Here is a 15911-nt window from a genome sequence, read left to right as displayed (position 1 = left end):
GTTAATATGCAGTACCCATTAGATTGCCAGTGTGATCAGTGTTTATAAGGCAAAGCATCAATAAATTGGGTCAGCACATGAATCTTCAGAGGGAAGAAAGAGGGAGAGCAGAAAGAACACCCTAGATAGCATCACCACAGGGGCCAGGCAAGGCATGTGATGCCCTCGGGACTTCCAGCATCATAGATTGATGTTTTCAGAAAGGAAAATCCATTTTTTTTCCCCATTAGAAGTAACAATGAAAATATTACTTTGATTGAAAATGTGCAACCAGGCCTGACTTACAGTTTGCCCTGCTGCATTCAAGCTTTACATCAGAAGGCTGTAAACTGTTATAACAGAAAATAATAGCTGGGTATGTTTACTCTCCCAAAACCATGCTTCATTTATTTACCTGAATACATTATCACATACACTGACCATTGTCACTGCTCAGTGAGGCAAGCAGACAAAAATGTGGAAAATAAACATCTACGCAGATTTCACCAGCAGATAAGTTATTAATTCCTGCATAAAACAATGAAGAAATACCAGTATATACGACAATAACTACTCCTGAATTCTTGATAGTATTATTAAATAAAAGCAAAAGGTACAACATGCAAAACACCTGCTTCATGCTAATTTGCAATATCAAATTAAAAAGCCTGTTAGAGCCAAAGCAATCTTGGCTTGTGATAGTAGTAATTCAATGCGAAATTTCCAACAACATTCAAATACTTCCAAGAAAACAGAGGAAAGATTTCAATTCAATGGCCAAAAAAAGAAAATAAGGAATTGATGTAAGGGATTTGTTTTCACTGAAGTTATTGAAATGAGCTGTATGCAAGAACTTATTAATGTCACAATATTCCATTAAGAACTTATTCTTTCCTCGTTTACATAATGCTAGCAATTATAGGGATATGCTGGTCCAAAACTCAGCACAACAGAAATTAAGAGCTGTTTGCCATGTACTGGAATTCCATATGAAGGCACAGAGTTTAGATGAGAAATATTTACATTTTTCTTATTGAGCCCAAGAGCTTGGAAAGTAAAATAATAAACAACTAACTTCTGAAACTACCTAAATCAGGCTTTATTACAAAGGCTCCATACACACAAGTTCTGTAGCTAAAGAGGAGTCTGGAAAGTCTGATGCTAGAGCCATGTAAGAATGTTCATGTAAGAATGGCACCAGCCCAGGTAACCCACAGGAAGATCACAACAGGAGCTGCCCTGCTTTGCTGCCCACATCTGGGTTACCAGCACTCTGCATCCTAAATCGCCAGAGAATGAGGGGTACTTCAGAACAGTACACTGAAAGACTCCACGGGTCTTTTTTAATAAGGCTTGCTAAAAGCAGGTGTTACTGCATATTTAGCAAACTGGGGTGAGACAGCCCTTGCCAGGCACCTCAAAGCGGTTAGCTGTAGGCCAGAGCCATAACTCCACTGCAGATCAGAGGAGATTCTCCAGATGGTCGCACCTGCCATTTCAACAGTTTGACTTCACTGGTATATGGGTGCAATTTACACCATAGAAACGCTCCCCCCAAAAGTATTAAGTGTAATCTTACAGAAGTGAGACTCAGTTCTTCTGAATCCTACAAAAAAACAAGGAAGGTGAGGAGGGAAAAAACACAGACAGATAAGACAGCTCTCCTTCATTCACATCTCCAGGGAACTTCGGTCCTGGCAAAATTTGACCGAAGGTCAGTTAGAGGGGAATGGGGTACATCGACCAGTCTCCCACCTTCAGACAAAACTCAAAAATTTGAAAAGCAAAAGGAACAAAAAGCTTATGGAAGAGAGTCAGGGAGATCCAGTTCACAGGCAGACACTATTTAGATGAAACCATTCTTCACTGGATAGCCAATATGCACCAAAGGTTATACTGATAAGAACATAAAAAAATAGTTTCAAGGAGTGTTACTTGTTCACAATACTGCTGTTTCACCTTTTGAAAACCATGTAATTAATTACATTTAGTTGCTTATATTTCAAAGCTACTCTCTCTTTCATTATATAACTCTTGTGTGTGGAGTTACAACACATTTGACAGAATGTTCTGTTACTGCAAAGTAATAGATGTATTCAAACTTTAAGAACTCATTTAAGTAACTTGCAACTTTCTTTTCATCATCACTATTAAGGCTCGCTCCCCAACTAATACCATAGCCTCCAGCTTTAGTAGGTCAAACACTAAGAAGAAAAAAAATCCATGTAGATACAACCTGTAACCTACAAACCCTACTGTGCCACTCTAAAGCAGCTAACACATCATATTATCTATCCTTACATGAAGTACTACAAGCAGCTCACCCACAACCCCTTAAAAAAGCCACAACAACTGAAATACAAGTGATACCTAAGGAACTGTGTACCCTGCATTCACCCTCTTGGAACACTCACTTTGGCTGTTCTCCTCCATCACTCTGCTCCCTGAGACAGAAGCTCTAGCTTCTACCTGCCTCCTTTTGCCTCCTTGAGCTTGATTGATAATCCAGCTCAGCTGACTTCACTAAAAGACAACACCAGAAGCTCAGCAGGAGAAAGGCTACAGCCACAGGCAGGCAAAAAAAAAAAAAAAAAAAGAAACCCCAAACCAAACAGATAGTCTATGTGCCATTCACACTGCACCCCCATCACATATCTTATCCCCTTACAGCAGCGGTGTGTTCCCCAGCTGAACCAAAACTGCAAGGCTCTTCCTGATGGACCTAAAATGTCAACTTGCTAAACTAGGTTAAAATAAACTGAACTTTAGCTTACTGCATAGAGATGAATCAAACTCAATTTCCCAAACAGAACTGCATGGACTTGCTATCGAGCAGCAGTGGGAGGCAATGGCACATGAGGAACCAGTGTCACTGTTCTCATAGTCAACTGACCAGATGCCCTTTGACTGAGCTGATCTTGAAGAAAAAGTGGAAAAAGATGGAAAGCCTTGCTTCTGGCTCCATAGCAAAATGTTTTGCTATGATTAAGTACACCTGTACTTGAAGGATCCAGGGCGACATAATAGCTTTCATGGGAATCAAAGTGCTGCACCTACAGTGAGCTGTACCTCTGAACCCTGGTACTAAGAAGTCCCGTAGGTAAGCAGGTCTTGCTCCTTCATAAAGGTACAGAGCAGTCCATCAGATCATGGCCCTGTTGGCTCTTTTTTGTCACCATTTTTTTTTTTCCCCATTGGAAAAGCAGAGACATCCCTCGTGCAAAACATGGTGATGCTGTAACAGTGCACAGAAGTGCTTCAGGGGAGTGCAGAGCACAAGGCTCTGCAGAAGCACCTACTGAGGGAACAGTGCTGGATGGAGCCCATGGGGGGTGGAAAATACTTTTTTGGGGGAAAGAAATACTTTAATGTTGCTTAATCCAGGGGAAAATAGGCCAGCATGATTAGCACTGAGATGATTCTGTGGAAAGGTGGTGGGGGTAGCAGAAGCACATGCCCTACTTCACTGCTACTGCTCTCCCGCTCAATGACTGAGCCCTGCTAAGGACCATAAAAACCAGGGGACTCTCCTGCCCAAAGACAAAATCAGCAGCCTGGAGCATCCCTGCCTGATAACCTGAAGACCACTGAAGTGGCTTGTCCCTTCCTCCAGACTTCCCTCAACCTTAGAGAACCATCAGCGGTGCTCCGTGGGCCCGGGGGCCGCCCTGGTCCCAGGACCACCAGCTCCGTTCAGCCTTCAGGGCACGCAGCTGACTGCGCAGCTAACGGCGGCGGGAGGGGGCCGATTACCCTGCAGCATGCTCGTGGATTATCACAGCCCACAGGATCTCGGATTAAAAATAAAGCCTGTTCCTCCGGAAGAAGCGGAGGAGAGAGCTTTCTGCGCTGACCTTGCTCCGCGAGGGGCTGGGCGTGAGGGGAAGCGGGCGGCCGGCTGCTCTCCAGCCCAGACAATGACAGAGCAGAATCGCTGCTCCCAGCCTGGGCGCACAGACCGTGCTTACACTTTGCAATGCTATTAGTGCAGATTCCTCTCTCTGCTACCACTTCTTAATTTTTTTTTTTTTTTTTTTTAAATTTTGCAAACCTTTGTGGAACAGACGCCCTCTCCTTGCCCCAGTTGGAGCTGCAGTAGAATGAAAAGGGGGGTGGGAAGGAGGGAGGAGAGGAGGGGAAAAAAAACCCCTTTTGGTTGAGGTTTTCCTGTTACTATCACTGTAGCGTTTATTTAGCCAATCTCCTAACTATGACGTGAGGAAGGCAGGAATCATGGCTCGCTCATAATATTTAACACACCCACTGAAAGCTGGAGCTGCAGAGCTACTAGTCCAACCAGTCTCCAGAATTCAGTGTAGCTGAAAGAGGTTTTCACTCTGCACCTGCCAAAGATCTCTCCCCCCTCTTCCCTTCTCTCCCCCCTTCTCTCTTCCTTTCTCTCTCTCTCTCTAAAAGGCAGATCTGTAAGACCCAGCAGAGATCAAAGACGGGACCTCTTTGCTAAAAAGAACCTCTACTGATTTATATTAGTTTCTTTCCTCTAATCCTTCCCCCCCCCTTTCTTTTTTTTTTTTTTTTTTTTTTTCTGTGCCATATTTAACCTTTATGTTGCAGTTGTGCCATCAGACAGTTTTGCAGCCAAAAAAAACCAACCCAAGCCAAAGCAAAAGCCCAGCTCGGATACAGCAGCCACCCAGACTTGATCTCAGTTGAACATACTAATCTCTCCCAAGCATTGGACGCAATGGATGAAGAAACTGGAACCGCTCTAAGAAAATTATTTTCCAGCCAATGTTCTTAAACAGTCTCAGAGAAGAGAGGGAGCAAGAGCGAGCGGGAGAGCGCTACTGCTGCATCACTGGTCAAATTCAAAGGAAGGGAGTCAGCGTTTCCAGCACAGCCAAATATTATGGATGATTTTTTTTCTTCTGTCGCCTTTCCGTACAGGTTTTCTTAATATTATTCTTCCCCCCTCCTCCTCCCCGTCTTTTTTTTTTTTTTTTTTTATAAATTACATTTAATCAGAGCTAGTGTCTGATGCCGGTTTCTCTTCCAGAACCAGTTTTCCCTATTTGTTGTGATCCCTGTAATAAAAAGAGAGAGAAATCGTGAACAGATGGCTTTATATATTGCAATGCCGTTGGCATTGTTTTCCTATTGATTTTAAAGGCTCGGTCCGGTGCTCCTGTCTTTATTTTTTTCCCCCTTTTATTTTTTTTCCCTCCCCCTCCTAAGTTCTTGATGATACTGAGAAATGAGGACCTATTGTTTTTAGTCTGTTTATTTCTCGGCGCCTATGGAGATAACTTTATTGACTTGATCGCTCGCTTCCCGATCCGAACGGAGAAAGCCAAAGCCCCGGGGTGGGGGCTGGAAGACCCACGCCCGCCCGGGCTTTTTCCGCGAAAGCGCTCCCGACCGACCCCGCCGCCTCCCCTCCCTCCCCCTCCCCCGGTAATTTATTAGCCGCCCCGGCCATGAAAATGCTCCTGGTCCGCAAGTTCCGGGTGCTGATCCTCATGGTGTTCCTCGTCGCCTGCACCATGCACATCATGATCGACCTGCTGCCGCGGCTGGAGCGGCGGGGGACCGAGGGCCGCCCCGGCTGCTCCTGCCCGCCGCCCGCCGCCGCGCCGCCCCGCGCCGCCCCGCGCTGGCCCAGCAAGCACACGCTGCGGATCCTGCAGGACTTCAGCGCCGAGCCGGGCTCCAACCTCTCCTCGCAGTCGCGGGAGGCGGCGGAGCGGGCGGCGGGCGGCGGAGCGGGCGGCGGAGCGGGCGGCGGCGGCGGAGCGGGCGGCGGCGGCGGCGGCGGGGGGGCGGCGGCGGCGGCGCGGACGCGGCGGCTGATCGGCCCCGGGGCACCGCGCCCGCCGCCGCCCGCCGCCGCCGCCCCGCTGGCCGCCCTCTTCCAGCACCCGCTGTACCGCGCCGCCCTGCCCCCGCTCGCCGACGGCGACCTCCTCTTCAATGTCAACAGCGACATCAGGTTCAACCCCCGGGCGGCCGAGCAGCCCGAGTGGTGAGTGCCGCGGCGGGGGGGGCGGGACGCCCGGCCCGGTTTGGCTCGGCGGGGCTGCGGGCCGGGCGTGCGGTTCGCCCCGGGGAGGCGGGGGGGTGTGCGGAGACCCGGCGGGGTGCCGGGCGGTCGGTGTGGAAACGTGGCGCGGCGCTTCCCGGGGCGGCTGCTGCCTTCCGCCGGCGGTGGGGGCTTTCCCCCGCGCCCGCAGCAGAACCGATGTAACGGCCGGTTCGGAGAAGCGGGGGGTTAAGCGGAGCGAGTCACCGGGAAAAGAGCAGTCCTACACAGGCTTGACCGGTGGTGTTCCTCCGACAACAACAACAACAACAAAAGCCATGAAATACAGAATAAACACAGGAGCAGGAGATGGCTGCAGCACTGGGGCCAGGGGGCCGTATGCCCCGGTGTCCCGTCTCCAGCTGTAGCCAGAGGCAGATGCTCCCAGAAAAGCAGCGCAAGAAGGAGGGGGAGCGCACAGTGAGCCTCCCTCGGCGGTACCTTCCTGGTCTCCCACTCAGAGGCGTAGGGGCTAAGCAGTGAGACCAGGCAGTGAGTAATACATTAACTTTTCTCAAAAGCGGGCTGTAGCATCACAAAGGCATTCATGCTAGCAGCTATTTCAGCCTTCGGGATCTGATCTGTGCTAGGTTTTTCATCCTCAATTAATTCCGAGTGTCCTAGCACCTCTGCTGCTCTCCAGCCTTCAAAGCAGTTAGTTGCCTCTGTGAATCGTATGCCCTGTTGGCTTGTAAGAAATGCTGAGAAATTTCAATGACTGAAAAATCAAAAGGCTTGTCTAATACAACAGCACCCTCTTCCAAACACACTGACATTGTAATGTTTAAACAGCTGCATTGTACCGTGCAAAAGCTCTGTCAAGCCACGGAGCAGCCAGCATGATCTAAACCTTTAGAAAGAGAGGATAAATATTTCTGATTTCCGCCCCATGAGCATGTGAATTGTCCAGGCCCTTTCCATCTAATAATCAAAACTGACTGTGAAGTGAAATAATCTGAAAAAGTTCTGGTTTCTCTGAGAGGGAAAAAAAAGAAAAAAGAGTCACAAATGTATGAACATCTGGAGATGACTAAAAACACAGAGGACTTCTGGATCGAAGATATGCGATAGTGTATTCAGTAGGTGAAGAGTGAAATTATCATTGATGTCCACAATGCAGCTGCCTGTTGTACATATTTTCTTTAGTGGCTGAAGCCAAAGTTCACAGAACTAACATGAGATTTAGGAGTTAAAAGTCATTTTTAACAATTCTTTTCTGTAATAGTATCCTACTGCTAGGAAAGAGGCAAAACCATCCAGAGTTATTCTTTAGCAAGCAGTTCAGAGTGATCCAGTTTCTTCTCATTCTCTCCATTTAAAAAAGAGCAGAAGAGAGAGTGGGAGCATTTTGTACAACAGGTCAGGTTACTGCTGTGCTCTCAGTTTCCAGACCCAGGTCCTTGTTAAATAAAGGTTCAGGATGATGCTGTTGTTTGGGTCAAACTTGTAAAAGATGTGTGCAACATAATACAACCTAAACACAATATAAAACTTGCAGCTCTGTGTTTCTGCTATATAAGGGCCTCTGCTAGTGCTCAGTGATGTCACTCTGACTTCCATGGACTTTAAATCAGGCATGATAAGTGGAGGTGAAAACCCATCTCCCCCTTGGCCCTGGGTGGGAGCAGGGTCCTGCTGTGCAGCTGGCACCGGGACAAACCTGGGACTGCTCCCACCTCTGAAGTGCTTTGCCTTTCCAAGTTGTTGCGTTTTGAAACTCTGTTTCTTGATGCCTGTTACAAACTGAACATGATTTCTTTCTCCTCATTTGTGGGTTTTTGTTGTGTTGTTCTTTTTTTTTGGTGGTAGGCAAAATGAAGATAATGAAGAATTTTTGCCAACTGGAGAAACCTCCATAGACTCCTACCCAAACTGGTTAAAATTCCACATTGGCATTAATCGGTACGAGTTGTATTCCAGACATAATCCTGCAATTGAGGCTTTACTACAAGACCTGGTCTCCCAAAAGATAACCAGTGTTGGTATGTTCAGATATATATAATATTTTTTCATTATTTGCTCATTGTTCAGGATCTCATTGCTGTTTGAATATTAATATTTTGCATGGCTTCTCTCTGGTGTGCCTACAACATTGCTTCCCGACTTCTGTGCTTGCTTTGCCTGTTAAACGTAAAGAGATATTGCCAGCTCTGTATTACCTGAATAATTGCAAAGTCTGCCAGCAAGGCAAACCCCATTCATTTTGGAGATCTTTTAGTCACGATCAGGCTGGAAAGTGCCCTATTTCGTTATTTATAATAAATATGATAATAAAAAAAAGGATGGCAAAACCCAGGTAGCATCTTGCACAAGTTAGATTTGTATTATTAGCTGCTTATTATTTAAAAGGCTGTGCCTGGCACCACTTGTCTTCCCCAGGAAGGCAGCTGACCTGCAGCCCTGCAGCGATGGCTGCGGGAGCATCCGACGCTGCGGGGCTCTGCGGCTCGGCAGAACTGCAGCTTCCCTGGGCACTGCACAGGGAGCTCTAGGCAAGCCAGCCTCCCGCTGAGCAGAGTTCAGCTCTGTTTATTCTGCTTGTAAATCCACGATGGGGATATGCCCATGTCAACCTTTGGCTCTGGTTAAACAAGGTGACGCAGTTTGGGGCTTTTCTCTAGGGCTGTTTAATGACAACGTTTGTCTCCTTGAATTTAGCTGTGTTGCTGCACAGGGAAAAAAAACCCCACAACCCCAAACGAAAGCCCTGGGATACTAAACAAATGCACACCCTGTGGTTTGCAGAGGTAGAGAGCTGCAGCACAGCCAGCGGTTTCCGTTGGCCGCGCAGAAAATGAAGTTACTTGCGCTGACCACAAAGTTGCTAAGTCCGTTTCAGAGGGATGAAATAGCAGGAGCTCTGTAAAAGTGCTGATGGTGTGTTGGCACCGTGGGATGAGGTCAGCAGGTCTTTAACCCTGCAAGGCAAAAATTCCCCTGGCTTCAGCAGGAAATGGCCTGGGCGAGAATAGCACGAGCAGCCCTAAGCTTTACATTTTCCATCGTGTGAATCACAGTGGCTGCTCAGCCAGGAGTAAGGGAGGGCCTCGGTCATCAACAGTGGGCTGATTTAGCTGATCCGAATGGCGTAGGTGTAAAATTCAGGATGCCACAGGAGAGCTTCACCTCTGTGAATTGAGCTGCCCGGTGGCTGTACTCAGCACACAGCTCTGCTCTGAGCTCTGCTGGGGCAGGGTTTTGAACAAAGCAGCTTTTGGTACCCAGGTGCCATCCCTGTTGGGTTCAAGGGTTCGGTGGTCACCTAGCTCATGAAAGATGACAAACACAGACTTGTTTATTAACCTGTAATGGGTTTTCTGTCCTCAAAACTCTGGATCGGAGTGATTCATTAAGGAGCTCAGGTTTGACAGTTCAGCCATGTATTTTGCCTTCTCTAGCTCAGATGTGACACTGCAGGTCGCAGCAGACACTGCCCGTGCTCCTCCAGCCTGTGCTGGAGGGTGACAAGGGCACTGTACAGACATGGCCAGAGTGATTTTCTCCTTACCACAGCCCTCACCTTTCCTGACCCCTCCTCTCCATACCAACCAATTTCTGGAATATTAGTGGCACGTGCGAATGGGGATTTATAACACGTGTTTATGTTGCTTTTTTTGAACCCATCCATCAAGGAGCAAAAGATGCAGTCTGTGCCTTTGCCTGTCCCCCATAGAGAGCAGCAGTGCCCCAGGCAGTGACCAGGCTGTCCCTAGCTCTGTAGAGGTGATGCTTAACCAAACCATCCCCTGGTTCATCTACTGAGGTTTACACAAAACTCATTGGCCATAGTGGTGTTTTGTACTGCATGGCTGCTAAGTGTATCGATCTCTGTTTACCTCTTCAACACTGTAGAGCTCAAGCCACGTTGTCTATGCAGGAGGAGAACAGTGTTTGCAGCAAACTTGGCAGCATTCGAGCCATGAAATCTGTCACTTCTGCAGAGCAAAGGGATGGTTAAGGTTATGTAGGGATGTAGCAACTGGTGGGAGAAAAAGGGCAGTAGGAATGAGAAACAGTAGTTTAGTACCCACTCTTCACTTGATCTTATGGGCTTGATCTTCACTTGTGCTTCTGGGCATGTTGCTTAACCTCTATGCTTCAGTGACCCTAGCAGCAAAATGGTTATAATAAAAAATAGGAGTGAAATCCTGACCCTGGTGACGTAAGTGGAAGTTTGGTCTTATACTTCCCTGGGGCCATGATTTCATCTAATATGTCATATAGATGTGTCATGAGGTTTCCATTAATTATGATTCTGATAGAGCTTTTAGATCGATGGGAGGAAAGGCCCATAGGACCACAGAGGAAGATTTATGATTGTTATTAGCAATTTTCTATGCGATTGTCTCTCTGTTTATATTTGAACAAGACTCTTCAGAGCATGATAAGGCTTCTTATGCCCCTAACAAGAACACAGAGCCATGGTTTATATCAATGATTCTGTATAATTCCCATAAACTAAAACATGAGGTACATTTGGTATTGGTATTGGTCACTGTGGGAACTGACAGGGAATGATTCCTATATGTAAATCCCAGTCTAGAATCAAGCATATGGAAATACAAGGGTACTTTTGTCAATGTAGAGGTGCCACGATCTGAATTTTGCTGGTAACATCCACTGCCTGCCCCTGTGGGGATTCAGGAGCTTTGTCAGGTTGAAAGCAAAAAAGAACATATTGTTAATATACTTTTTTAAAAAATGATTATTACGCACTGCAGCATCTCTATTTTATTGGAGTGTTTAAAAATATATGTTTTAAAATAATACTTGCCAGTTTTCAGCTTTACTGCAGAGCAGCAGCAGGAATTCAAAAGCATGTAAGCTGATTAATAAAGAGTAATATATTTGACCAAAGGACATTTATAGGGCTGTTACATTCTTTTGTATATTCCTGCATACCTTCTAATTTGTCTGGGGTTTTTTCCTTACGGTCAATTTTTGTTGTTTTGCTTTTTATTTTATGTTTTTTAAGGCAGCTGCAAAGATGCCAGGTTAGAAATATAAAATAAATGGAAACCTTCACAATGCCCAATGTTCAGGCTTCTTTCTGCAAGGAGGACAATTAAATATACAGGCTTACATGCATTAGATGAAATGGGATATTGCTTTATCCAGTTTCTTCCAAGTGTTCTGATTTGCTTTGGCTCTAATAGAATTAGGTGATTTGCTGTGCAGATTCTGGATACCTACAGTAATTAGATCCAAACTGCAGCTAAACAGCTTCCTTAGCCACATCGTAATTTCTCTGCTCAGCCTGCATTATTTATGGAGGACAGTGGTGACCAGATTGATCCCCTGCCGTCTATCAGAACTGCTCACACGACTCTGTAATGTGCAGTGTTATTTTAAAATGAAAACGGTGACAGAAGCAATTCCCAGGAGCAGGGAGCACCAAGGTGACATTTTCTTGATGTTAAAGTTTAAATGGAACAAATCCATGGATGGGAAGGAGCATTACATTCAGTTCCCACAGTGACACCTAGAGCTGGCCTTGAAAAGAACAGGGTTACCCAGAGCTTTCAAGCTGAGGATGTATTCTGTGCTCTGCTCAATATATATATTTCCTATTCGTTTTGTTCAGCATAAAGGAATAGCTCTTAATTTGATTTAATTCACTGAAAATTTCCTCTTGCCATAAATAGGAGCCTAGAGAGAATTGTTTTTCCACTGAGCACTGAAACCCAGTTTTCAGAAGCAGCACATGCACAAGCAATTGCACATTTCCTTTGCCTTTCATAACTGTTTATTGCATGCATAAATAACCGTAGTTAGCTATTTTCTTGCATATTTACAAGATGTCTGTGCATAATTGTGGCAGCACTGTCAGCAGTTTAACAACAAATATGGCCTCGTGCATTCTAGAGCCAGTGGGGTCTTGATCTTGCTTGTCCTGCTGTCCAGAGGTTCTGTGCTGTGGGATTGCCTGTGAGCAGAATAGGATTTTGTAATTCCTATGTTTAGTTGGGTTTTATGTTTTTAGTCTTTAAATTCTCTGATTGGAAAGGTTTGGAAACATTACCTGACTGAGTTAATTTCTGAACCTGCAATGCCTTCAGTTTGTACAGGCAGTAATTAGAAAGCAAGCATGCAAGATTACTCACGCAGTGAATAAATGCTGCAATTAACTAAGGTGGACTCTACTTCAAGTCAGGAAAAAAAAAAAAAAAGAAGAAAAAGGCAAGACGGTGAATATTGAACATAAATTCTGGCGCTAAAGGAAATTATAAAAATCTCATCCAAAGGAAGGGGGAAAGTGCTGTTGAGAACGCATGAAAAACATAATGAAATGTAGCACCATTGATTTACTGTATAAGAAAACAATGAATCTGCCAAGAGTCAACAGATTGATTTAATGTACAATTCCAGATGAAAGGAGGGGACTTTAAATGTACAACAAAGCCTCTGAATGATTTCACAGATCTCTTTCCCTCCAGAAGTCTTTTACTCTCTTGACTAAACCAAGAAAGGCCTTTAAAAACAAGTTAGTAGAATTTCTCGAATGAGAACAAATTAAGAGATGATGAGGGCTTGAATTTGTTTTGAAATATGTTCTTTACAGCTTGTACAGGTCCATGTCTCTAGCCTGGGGCAGAGTATTACTTGTTAAAGCCAATCAACACATTTATGTTAGATTTAAACTTGATCTATAAATAGGCACCCAAAATGGATCTGAACATCCTCCATTTCAGATGTTTACTGCATCCCAGGCTTTGACTGGATCTCACTTCTTGGGCATTAGCATTGCACAATTAAATACATTTTAAAATGTTTGTTGGATTCTGAACCAAAAGCCAGGTTCGGAGGTCCTGCTGGGACTCATTCTCCATCAGATGGCCGTATGGTCTAGACAAGCCAGTAGGATGAGGGCTATCATGCATCAAAACAGTGGAGCTGGAAAGACAGACCAATTCAAATTCCAAATCCTTTTGGGCCATATTCCTTTGGGCAACATTGTGTCTCTTTTAGGAATTAGTACCAGATGCTAGACAGAAACCCTGTACCATACAGTTATAAAAAGATGATTGACAGATGATAGGTAGTGCATCTTTTATACTGGATGGTGCCCATGGGTCAGGAAGGGAATTCAGGTCTTGTGTTGGTGAGGGGACAAGGCAGGGAAGTAGTAGACATGGCATGTGGCCATGACAACAGGCTCATAGAGGTAAATGGAGTAGAGATTTCTGGAGGCTTGATCCAAAATCTATCAGAAAAAACAGAAGGAATCCCACTAATTTCACAAGTCTTTGGACAATATTCTAATCCCACATACACTCAAGCAAAAAGATATCTCAGGGAATTACACTCGAGCAAAAAGATATCTCAGGGAATTTTTTGCAAAGTCTCCTGAAGTAGGAAGATTTTTGATCACAGCCAAAAGCCTGGGTTAACAGGAAGGGTTAATGCTGCTTTCCATTTTCCTTCTACTTTGGGGGAGAGAAGAGAGGCTCTGAGTTGCTGAAAGATAAAAAGTAATGATGGTATTGGGATTTGTTTTTAACACTGTGCCAGTACATCCAGGAGCTGTATGAGACTTGATTTGAGGTACCTGCTGGGAGCTAGTGGTTTTATAAAGTCTTTTACAGAGCTGTTCATGACCTGTGATGTTACAGTATATTCAGAAACCTTAAAAAAATAAGTGAATTCAGAGTGTGACTAGTGGTTCCCTTGGAGTCAGTATAGCCTTATGTTGCAAGGCCGCCTTAAAAATACCTAAGGCTGCGGATCATAGACATGACAGATTGCAATGGTGTAGCACCCTCTGATTTCTTGGAAAATTGTATATGCTGCTTCTGGGTATTATAAATTCTTCAGAAGTGTTCCTGTGAGCAGTAGGTGAAAGCACAAGAACATCTCCAGATGAGCAAACAGTGTTTGTTTCGGATAAGTTCCTGGAAGATGACAGGGCTCCCACTCTTTGGCCATAATGGCCAGAGGGACATGTTTAACTGAGGTCTGAGCAGGAAAGGGTGTTCCTGAAGGAATATAGCTCAGAAAATAAGAGGGAAGCCAGTACACAGATGTAACGCTAAATTAGGACAAGGGAAGTAATCTGACCTAGAGGTCTGAGTGAACCATCTCCAATGAGATCTGCTCTTTTCTGGCATTGCCACCCCCAAAATTTGGGCACCCTGGACTGTTCCCAAATCTGCTAAATTTAGAGGTGCATGAAGGGTCTTGTTGAGTTCAAAAGGGCAGTCTAAGGTCAGGTGTCTCACTCTCTGCAGGGATTGCAATGATAGACTCTGGCTAGTCTGGACTTGAAGGGTGGCTTTGAATCACCTCCAGCCTGGCCATCACATCTGCATCACTGAACAAGCAGCCAAAGTGGGAATATGCTAGTCCAGATGATGTGGGGGGAAGCCAACATGGATCTCTGGCACGGTTTGTTGTCCATGCTGCATGTGGCTTCCAGCATGCCCTGCTGTAAGGCACAATGGGACACCATTCCCACCAATGTCACCCTCTGTTTTGGGGAGATCCAAAGTTTACTCCTAGCACCAGTGGAGGGACAACATGCCAGCAAAACTTGTGTTTGGTTGAGGCTACTATTGTAACCAATTAAGGCAATACAATAAGATGGATCTAAAAAGACCAAGGGGATGCTTTTGTCTTCAGCTCAATTCCTTCTGACAGGAATCCAGGCCTTTGTTTCTCATGGAAGAATTATTATGAATTGTTAATCTTCTTCATACATTTCCCTGCATGGTGATGACACACTTGTTGGGTTCAGCTGCTAACAAAATCATTATCTGTCAAGTGGCTTCAATTTGCTGAGAAACCAGTCTTAGTGTATCTGAAACTTTGTGCTTAGAAAAGGGCATGCTGGAACATCTTTTTTTCTTCTTCATTGCATTGCTGTTATTTCCCAGATTCCTGGCTTCCCAGCCATATCTCAAAAGAGGGTCTATCCATTGCTTTTCTCTGATGGACTTACAGGATCTTTGGTATATTTTGGACATACATGTCTCACAGAGGAGAGGGAGCCAATATCTAAGCCCTGAGCTCCTCAGAATTGCATGAAGTATAAATTACATCAGTTTTGGAGAAGAAACATTTGGTCTTCATTTGGTGTGAGCAGTCTGCAAGCAGCTGTGTTGAGGCCAGTGGGCTGGGAAGTTGTGTCTGACAAACAGAAGGCATTTCTGTCCTTTGGCACTGAGGTTGATATTACTGACCTATATGGAGATAGCCCACTCAAACAGGGGTGCAAATACAGGTTGTGCCTTAATGAGCTGTGCAAATCCTGAGCCTTCAGCAGCGGCTGGGCAGGGAAGGTGGTGGGAACTGGTCCTGGGCATGGTCGTCTTTCCTACGGACATGGGGCAAGGGCAGCTCCAGCTGCCTGTTTGCTGTCCAGAATAACCAGGAGTGTTTCCAGAGTGCATAGCTGGGCTCTAATGGTCCTAGGGCAGCAGAGGTAGGTGTTTGGTCAGAAGATTGCTGCTTCTCATTGCCCTCAGGCTCCAGGCTGGGTATGAAAAGGCTTACTGCTCCTTCTTCCCTCAGGCGCAGATCAACTGACCTGTTCTGCACAAGAGAGGGAGTTTAATATGTGAAAGCCATGTGCTTCTGCTTTACCTGTTCAGTGCAAATTATTTAATGCCCTTTAATTTCTAATTATTTATTTGTTCCGTTGGGATAAACTGGAAATGCAAGAGAAGGCTGAGGTCAGCAAAACAGCAAGGCAGGAGGGATTTTATTCTTGGAGAAGTATAATTATACTGACCAGATTTGCATAGCACTTTGTTGCAAAAATATAGATTACAAGTGCTGAAAGAGAGCTGGTGACCTATCAGCAATATGTCACAGAGATGAATAATTAAAGGGATGTGCAGCTAATGGCATTGGTTAGAGAAAAAACATGTACAAGCTATATAGATGGAACAAG

At 45.2% G+C, this 15911-nt stretch overlaps 1 protein-coding gene across 1 annotated transcript in view; it reads left to right on the top strand.

Annotated features, from left to right (window-relative positions):
- The first annotated feature begins 4535 nt into the window (after positions 1–4535).
- The window catches only part of FAM20C (FAM20C golgi associated secretory pathway kinase), a 60052-nt gene continuing 48676 nt past the window's right edge, over positions 4536–15911 (top strand). Inside the window, exons 1-2 of the mRNA XM_074919072.1 lie at positions 4536–5962; positions 7829–8001. Coding sequence (XP_074775173.1) covers positions 5418–5962; positions 7829–8001 — 718 coding nt within the window. The 5' untranslated portion in view covers positions 4536–5417. The remainder of the gene's footprint in view (positions 5963–7828; positions 8002–15911) is intronic.

This window comes from Athene noctua, chromosome 15 (genome assembly GCF_965140245.1).
Source record: "Athene noctua chromosome 15, bAthNoc1.hap1.1, whole genome shotgun sequence".
NCBI classification, from domain to species: domain Eukaryota; kingdom Metazoa; phylum Chordata; class Aves; order Strigiformes; family Strigidae; genus Athene; species Athene noctua.
This window is presented reverse-complemented; position numbering and strand designations above follow the sequence as displayed.